The 9,573-nt window shown below is 37.4% G+C and overlaps 1 protein-coding gene across 1 annotated transcript in view; it reads left to right on the top strand.

Moving 5' to 3' along the window:
• Window positions 1-9,266, top strand: part of PNPLA8 (patatin like phospholipase domain containing 8) — a 69,396-nt gene extending 60,130 nt beyond the window's left edge. Inside the window, exons 9-10 of the mRNA XM_044994618.1 lie at window positions 6,461-6,656; window positions 8,145-9,266. Of these exons, the coding sequence (XP_044850553.1) occupies window positions 6,461-6,656; window positions 8,145-8,419 (471 nt within the window). The 3' untranslated portion in view covers window positions 8,420-9,266. The remainder of the gene's footprint in view (window positions 1-6,460; window positions 6,657-8,144) is intronic.
• The last annotated feature ends 307 nt before the right edge of the window (window positions 9,267-9,573 follow it).

A 9,573-nucleotide genomic window follows, 5' to 3' on the forward strand; every position in this document is an offset into this window, starting at 1 on the left:
TCTGGTGAACGTGAATCCACTCTAAATTATTTATTATTCCAAACTACGCTAGAGTATGAATGCATCTTTGGTTATTCTTGTGATTTGATGGGCCAGTGTTAAGAGTTGATATTTTTTTTAATATTAAACTGTAACTATGATCTATATTTACATTATTTAAATGTTTTTGGACATGATTGTGTTAGGTTTTATTATTGTAGTTTAAATCCAATCCCAGGCCCTAGACAGTTCTATCATCAGTTAAAAGTGCAGTCCTTATCCACTAAAATGAACTCAAACAAAACACCAGCTAAACCTCATACAGACAACCGCTAATATGCACAAATAAAATTCTTCATCAGATTCCCAAAAAAAGCTCCATTTCCTTAGTCTTGCCCAGTGCCTACTCAGAACAATGGGCTTTCACCATGCCCAGAAGGAAAGCAGATTTGGGCTGTTTTGAACAAGGGGGAAGTGAAATCCAGATGTGAAGGACTTTAGGAAAGCACTTGAGCACATTCCTGAGTTAGGAAAAAGGTCCCATAGCTTATCACAGCAGCACATTGGTGAAAGATTGTAGGATCATAGCAGGGTAATGTTGACACACACGCATTATTGTACTTCTTCTGCAGTAAGAAGAGGTTGTAAGCTACCCTCCTTTGGTATCTGTTTTCACTCTATTCATCAGGTGACTGAGGCTTTGTCTACACTAGCACTTTTGTCAGTAAAACTTTTGTTGGTCAGGGATGTGAAAAAAAAACACACACCTGACTGACAAAAGTGCTGGTGTGGAGATGGTCTCCTATTGCCACTCATTAGGGGTGGTTTAATTATTCCAGTGGGAGAGCTCTCTCCTGCTGGCATAAAGCGGCTACACAGGATACCTTACAGCAGAGCAGCTACAGTGGTACAGCTGTGCCCCTTTAAGGTCTGTAGTGTAGACAAGGCTGTGGTATCTGGTCCTGCCCCCATTATAGGCCAATTAATTTTAGTGGAAGCAGAATCAGGCCCTTAAGCAGGTCACAATTCGACTGACCTGTTAACATACTTCGAGTAATGTTTAGTTGGGACAGACACAAATAGAGCTACAATCACAGGAAAAAAAGACTATTTGCCTCGTATCAAAATTCAGCTTTCAGAACTAGGAGGTCCACTTTCATTATCAAATAATCTGCCCTCCAGTGGGAGAGTTACTGGGGTTTTAAACCATTGGTGTGAGTCCTAAGGCCTGGTCTACACTAGGGGGCGGGGTCGATGTAAGATACGCAACTTTAGATACTTTAGCGCGGGATCGATGGCCGTGGCTCCCTCTGTCGACTCTGCTACCTCCGCTCGCCCTGGTGGAGTTCCGGAGTCGACGGGAGCGCGTTCGGGGATCGATATATCACGATATATCGATCCCTGATAAACCAATCGCTATCTGGCGGGTAGTGTAGACATACCCTTAGCAGTGATATAAATCCAACATTCACATCAGAGTAAAAGGTGTTATTCCAAGATTAGTGTCTATCACAGTTATAACATATCTCTAAGCTTCAAGGGCAAAATAAATGTACAATAACTGAAAAGTATTTGCAATAAGAAAAGAACTGTTTTGTTAAAAAAAAGTATCAAAATTAGTGGCAAATTGGTCTGTTTTCTCCAGAGGTATCTCAGTTTTACATAGCCAGTGAAAATGTTATTATTTGGAACTTTTAAATATATCATTAAATGCAGAAATATTAAAAACCATACCCCCACCCAAAAGAAACCTAAAGGTGAAATTTTAAAATGTACAGTTCCAAGGAATTCAAATTCAACTGCTGCTTGTTGAACTTGATTATGTTTTCTGTTTTGACTGGGCTACTTCAGACTTTCACAGTATTTTTATGATATCTTTTCAGCATTTTGGATTTTATATCAAATTCTTTTGGTTGGTTTGAAAGATGAAAAATATGTTTGAGTATAAGTCAAGGTTATTGGAAGGGCTAATTGCTTAGTAAAGGATAATGTGACATCAGCTCCAGTGAAGTAGTTTTCCAAGTGCATAAGTGTTTAGTAACTCACTTGTCTTGGTAAAAAGCAACAGAGAGTCATGTGGCACCTTATAGATTAACAGATGTATTGGAGCATAAGCTTTCATGGGCTCCAATACGTCTGTTAGTCTATAAGGTGCCACAGGACTCTTAGTCTGGATCTATAAAAAGCAACAAACACGGCTACCCCTCTGATACTAATCTTGGTAAACTTTTAAAGGTCATTTTACAGTTAGTAGAACACATTTTGATTCCAGAAAATCTTTAGTTCCCTTTTTAAAAAATATTGAAACATTTGAAATTGCATGTGAAATACTTTTGTAGAACAAGCCAATTTCAGGCAATCAGACTATTTTCTGCAAAGAATCTGATTTGATTGTATGAAATTGAAGCAAGGCTTTTATTTGACCACTATCTGGAAAAGGCCTTGCATTTTTTGATTGTTTCTTAAATGTTTTTTACATAAAATTTAATTACGTCACTGAAATATACATATTAACACACACAATCCTGTTAAGAAAAACACCACTGTGGTTGCATCAAAATGTGCATTGGTTATATGTGTAATCATATTAGCACTTGAAGAACAACCCTTTGGGGCATCTGAAAGTGAAAGGTGTCTATATCTTGTCTGCTTTTAGAGGACTAGAATGGCTTCAGACATTTTCTGCAGTACATATATTTTATTATAGTATTTTTACAGACAGGACTTTGGTAGGCCCCAGGTGAGTTAATCCTCTTCCCTGAATGCATAAAATATAATTGTCATAAGACATCAGCCATCATATTTTTCTCTATTTATAATAAATTATAGATCTCTACAGTCTATAAATGCATCTAGTAGTTAAAGTGCCATAATACATATTTATAGCCTTGTAACTACAGTCTGTTAATACACCTTGTAGTTCTAGTGCCATTATATGTATTTATAGTCTTGTAATTCATTTGTCCAACTTTGATTTTGCATAATTTGATTTTTCTATTTAAATAAAAAGGAAAATGCCCCTTTCGCTTCTGCAGTTCTCCATACAGCTCCCCTTATCCCTTTGTTCTCCTTCAAACTTCCTTTCTCTCACACTTCTTCCAAAGCTGCACAGCTTTTAACATTCATCTTTTCTTTAACAAACAAAACTTGGAAGACACATTGTGATCCCTATTTAAAATGCAAGGTTAAGGGTTAGAGATTTGAACAGAATAATATTGGAAGCCAGAGCAGCAATGCATAATATGTGGTAAATCTTTATTACATCCTTTGGTATTCATTGTAGTAATGATCACAGTGAATTGTTCTGATTTTATTGTAACTGTAATAAGTAACTGTTGCTATTTAACATTATTTGATGTCCACTTATTAGAAAGTGGAGTGGGTCCTGAAATAGGAAAGCATCCCAACTCAGGACAGACACTTAAGCACATGCTTAAATGCCATTAGAATCAATGGGATTAAAGTACATGCTTAAAATAATAATGTAATCTTCGAACAGGGTTATGTTACTGCAGAATAGGAGCCTTTTAGTTCATGCCTGCAGTGGCCACAGTACTTAAACAACTTAATTTGTATGTTACCAAATATCGTACATTTCACAGTATAGCCAATGCAATTGTGCAATTACACAACATTACAACTTGTCAAAGCTGCAAGATCAAACAGTATTACAGAGAGATAAAATCATAGGACGAGAGTACCAATTTGAAAAACTCACATGGTACGCCTACATCTTGAATACTGCATGCAGATGTGGTCGCTCCATCCCAAAAAGATATATGGGAATTGGAAAAGGTTCAGAAAAGGGCAACAGAAATTAAGGATATCAAACAGCTTCCATTTGAGGAGAGATTAATAAGACTGGGACTTTTCAGCTTGGAAAAGAGATGACTGGGGATGATATGATTGAGAGCTATAAAATCATGTCTGGTGTGGAGAAAGTAAATAAGGAAGTGTTATTTACTCCTTCTCAAAGCATGAGAACTAGGGTCACCAAATGAAATTAATAGGCAGGAGGTTTAAAACAAACAACAGGATGTATTTCTTCACACAACACAGTCAACCTGTGGAACTCTTTGCCAGAGGATGTTGTGAAGGCCAAGACTATAACAGGGTTCAAAACAGAACTAGATAAATTCATGGAGGATAAGTCCATCAATGGCTATTAGCCAGGTTGGGCAGGGATGGTTTCCCTAGCCTCTGTTTGCCAGAAGCTGGGAATGGGCGACACGGAATGGATCACTTGATGATTACCTGTTCTGTTCATTCCCTCTGGAGTACCTGGCATTGGCCACTGTTGGAAGACAGAATACTGGGTTAGATGGACCTTTGGTCTGACCCAGTATGGCTGCTCTTATGTAAATTGGCAAAAAAGGGAATGAGATAGGTTGTCCCTTTAGAAAATACAATCTTAATTTCTCAATTACTGTGGGACAATCTTCAATCATTGCTATATTTGCTTTCCACAACCAAATCTCTGTATAATTTTTCATAAGTGATATACCTGAATATTTGGATACTAATATCTAAACTGTATCTTTTAGATTTATTAATCTAAATTCGGGTTATTGCTGATTATGTACTATATGTATTGTATGACTTTTAAACGAACCTTTGTACTTTTGGATGATCTAGGCACCACACCCAGATGTACAGACACTCTTTCCTTAACCTGTGTATTATATACTTTTAACAGTGGCATTAATAGAATTCCCCTGTGGTGGATCCAACACTTCTCGAGTTAGGAACTTGTCATCCATAATTTTTAGAAATCCCAAGGATGATTTATTATAGGCAGCATGAGATCTCCATGGTGATCCAGTTTTTTTTCCCCCTACATGTTAAAGATATGTGCTTAAGGAACCCATCATCCTTCTTCTCTAGTGTGATTTTTGTGGTCTGTAGCATTCCCCAATTGGTAACAACTCATCTTGTGTATTATCCATTAGGGCAATGATCCATAAGCATTCAGGAAAATTTTGTTTCAGAGTTGTCAGTGACTCAAACAGGTAATGCCATTTTTGACATAGAGTGCCTCTCGCTCTCCCTGGTTTCTGCTCTCTCTAATTCCTTTGTTGCCACCTCCTTTTCTTTCTTTGAATCTGGGATGGTGATGCTTCCTGAATCTGGCTGTCCAAGCACTCTTCAGCTTTGATGGTGCTCTGCAGAGTCAGTATTTGTTCTTCCCAACCACAAATCTTGTCTTCCAGCACAGCCACCAACTTGCACTTCATACAGAGTGTTACAGTTAAAAGCTAACTGCACCTCTGTTCCCTTCCTGGTTTCTCAGAATATAACCCTTTATGTGTCAGGCCTCGGGCCTTTACCTATCCTCGGATGGAATTCCACTATTCTCCCACTCTTAGACTGTGTCCTGGACTATGGTACCCTGTGTATAAATCATGCTTACCCAGCACGTCTGACTGCATTTAGCGTCTGCAGTTCTCCTATTACAGAGTCTGTGACCAATAGTGTATAGCATCTGTCATGATCAAATGACCTTATTAAAACCTAAGTATTGTTTATTTTAACAGTAGGGAAAAAGCATTTAGAGAAAGGGATTTCGAAACCATCTACAGACATCTGTCTTACCTTAAAGGCTTTCCATCCCCGTAAGGTAACCTAGCAGGCCCAGTTTCTTCAGACATCACAGCAGGTGCCTATTTCTCATCCTGGTTTCCCCAAACAACTCCTCTCTCTCTCCCTCTCTCTTCTCTCTCAATCGTCCCCCTTTTTTAAACTGCTAGTCCTTTTGATCTTTTATGCTCCCCAATTATTTCCTGGCATTGTCTCTTGAAAATCCTCAACTGTTTGCTGAGAAGTGGTTTAACATGAGACATTCTCTCATTTTCTGCTTGTTTTCATTACAGACTTGTATTAAGCTAAACCACTAAATTCATACAGTAAACATCCCAATAATAGATCAATGTACAATATTTGTGAATTATTACACAGTATCTCCAATTTCTTCACATAGAGGAAGTCCCTTGTGGCTTCCGGCAGGAAAGCAAGGACGGCATAGCCCTTGCAGGTCACTATCTCCTCCTTGCCATCACATTATTGAACTTAGAACTGTACCTAGAGAGCCTCTTGCATTCCCTTCAAAACTGCCATGTGCCCTTCTTGTATGCCTGTTTAGCAACTGACTTCTGTACTAAGCCTCACCACTTGAATCCACCCCCTCAAAAAGAGGGAGGGATTAAGCACACAAAGACTTCAAATGCAGGGGGCAGGGGCTGATCACAGACGCAAGGTTCCAGCCACATGGTCCTCACAGAGATACAAATCAGTCCTGTCTCACCTGGCCTATTCAGGTCCCAGAAGCCAAGCCACAGTGACCCCCATGGAGACCAAACCACAGACCAATCACAACACTCACCAAGTTCCCATTTGTTCTGTTTCATTAATTTGTCATGTTTCAGTTGTGCAGTGTTAAATTATAATGAAAATGCAAGCAGCTTAATATAATATTAATTTGCAGGATGGAGGTCTGCTTCTGAATAATCCCACTGCTTTGGCAGTCCATGAGTGCAAATGCCTTTGGCCAAAAGTCCCACTGCAGTGTGTAATATCGCTGGGCACTGGTCGATATGAAAGCGAGAGGAAGAACAGCATCACATACACAAGTTTGAAAACCAAACTTACAAATGTTATCAGCAGCGCAACTGACACAGAAGGTTAGTGTCTAATGATTTGTCGTCTTGTCTCTAATTGGTTTTAACTATTTATGGTTCTCAGGATGTCACTTGTTATCATTAGAAATACAGTACATCAGAAAACATATAATACCATGAAAATATATGCAATAAAGAAAATTTAAGTGTGTCTTGTGCACTTTTAGTCCAGGGAAAATTTCATAACCTTTTTTCAAATTGGGATCACATTGTTAATCTCTGCCTGCCATACACAGCTGGATTTCAGGTTTAATGTAAATGAAAAGTCAATTTAGACCAAAGCAGGAAAATGGAGATTTAAAGAATAATTTTTTTCAGTAATCAGTTTTCACCATACATTGTAAATATTTCCAGTTTTCTTGCTATATTTTAAATTGATCATTTTTCCTCTCTTTATTTCCTCTGATATTGGCTTTTTATTGTTAGTTATTATTATGGATGTACTGGGTAATTATAGAGCTTGTGAAATATGCATTTAAATTATCTGAGTCTGCACCTTGAGTATGCTATTACTAAACTGTCTTTAATTGATGAATACATCACATCTGAACAGTGTAACCATAATGCTGATGAGGTATTAGGAATACAAAACTACATCAAGAAAGGTTACAAACCTTAGAAATCAGAATAAGAATTTGGCTGAGAATTATGGTAATCAAGCAGTGTTTATTTTGTTTGTTTGTTTTGTTTTAACTTGGCCTTCAGAAGAAGAGAAATCCTGGAAATCATTTCAGGAGTAAAGGAAATAGGGGACACTTTCTGTGTATATAGTTTCAGCTTTTCGCAGAGAAATATTAAAGCAGTTGATCCAGAACATTGATTTGTCTTCTGAAACTTGTGACATTTTTAAAAATGCCCTCTTCACTCTAAGGACCGAGTTCTGTCTGTCAATGAGTGTGTTTTTCTTTGATGTCAATGGGAACCAGTCACACACATCTGAGAGCAAAAGCTCCCCCCAGGCATGGGAGCACAGTAGAATTACATAGTTAGATGGTCGTACCTTTCTCCATTCTATAAGCTGCAGAAATGTGGATGTCTGGAAGAATGTTTTGTCCATATCAACACTTATTGGAAACCCAGGCACAGAGTGAACTGATACATAGTGATTTAAAAAGTACTCACACGTCTTCTGCTGCTTAGTTCCATGTATGAGCAGAGCAACAATGTGAGACTACTCAGTAAGGCAAGCCGGATTTACTTTGCCTCTCATCAGTATAAAATGGTGAAGTGGAGAGGTAGCTGAGTTGTTCGCCTTGTGTAGAAGTAGGGAAGGAAGAGAAGCTTATCTAAGCAATTTGGTGATATGAGAGCTACTATGGCTAAGAAACAGTGGAGAGGGAGGACAGATTGAAGGAGGTGATTGGTGGGGGTGAAGCTGCTGTGAAGTTAATTAGTCTGCAAAAGCAAGCAGAATTTGTAGGACTGCTTTTCTCTTGATTTGTCAGAAACTTAATTAGGATTTAACATTTTACTATCTTTGTTTTAAACCAGAAGTCCATACTATGCTGGATGGCCTGTTACCTCCAGACACTTATTTCAGATTTAATCCTCTGATGAATGAAGACATACCTCTGGATGAAAATCGTAAGGAAAAACTCAGTCAGTTGCGGACAGATGGAATACGGTATTTAGAACGAAATGAAGAAAAAATGAAAAAAGCTGCCAAAATCCTAACACAAGAAAAAACAGTTGTGCAGAAATTTAATGAGTGGATAAGGTTAAAAGCCTATATGTGTGAAGGACTTCCATTTTTTTCCAAACTGTGAATATGTAATTAAAGAAAACTCATATATACCGTTCCAGAAAATCCAGCCAATACTATAAGGGATCTGTGCATACATCGATACTGTATAATTCTGGATAGCTGTCAAAGTCCAGGGAATGCTGGAGAAAGCACTTCCCAGTCAAGCACTGGTATAGTGCTGCCTGCTTTGTACACACACCCTTCGAATAAGGTTTCATGATGTTCCTTTTTTGAGCTTTAGAAACATTACTGTTGTACTAGTTAATTTTAGTAAAATACTGGGTTTTTTTGGCTGTTCATGGAGGCCTATTTTAGATTCATTACACCTAGCTCACTTTGTACCACCTAAGATTGACAATTATGAAAAACAAATGTGCTATACATTTTTGTAAATATATACCATAATCATGTTGACAGTAACACCCTGTTTGTTTACCTATTACTGAATTTAAAATAAAAAAAATCAAACTCATTTCTAAATAAGTATATTGTAGGCCTGCAATATATACTACAAACAGTTTTACTGCCAGTGAAGGTAATATCCTTTCAGCTTATGAAAACCTAAAACTTGGCCCATGTAAATGCACTTTTCCATTTCAAAGATAATGTTAAAATAATTTGTTTTTAGTATGCACTTTTTTGTGTGTAACAATTAATTTTGTCCAGTAAGATGTTTGCTGATTATAAAAAGGTATAAAATACTCAAAATCAACCAGTATTTTTTCTGTAATTGTAAGATGTGCTGTGCATTAACTTTTATGGATTCAACTCCAGAATAATTTATTCGTTGTTTGAAAAGAACTCTCAAACCTCATCTCAGCAAATATTCTTGTCACATAATAAAGGAAATAAACTCTTGAAATAATCCACTTCTCATGCTGCAGTAGTGACTTTCTTAACGTATTGAAATCTCAGAATTGGATAGCACCAAACTTTACAAACCAATGTACAAGAAAAGTATATAAAGATATGCATGGAGTAAATAAGTTCAAATAAAATGTGTATTTTCTGTTATGCCTTGAAATCCATGTGTGCATTCCCCCAGTATTTGGTTGACACTAGTGTTGTGTGTTTATATGTAGCTTAAAAGGTTCCTTTTGGAAAAAATATTTTGTTTTAATTTTTATTATACCCATCTTTGTGGCCCATTCCACTAGCCTTATTTATGTGATTTCA

Source organism: Mauremys mutica, chromosome 1 (assembly GCF_020497125.1).
Source record: "Mauremys mutica isolate MM-2020 ecotype Southern chromosome 1, ASM2049712v1, whole genome shotgun sequence".
In the NCBI taxonomy this organism is placed as follows: domain Eukaryota; kingdom Metazoa; phylum Chordata; order Testudines; family Geoemydidae; genus Mauremys; species Mauremys mutica.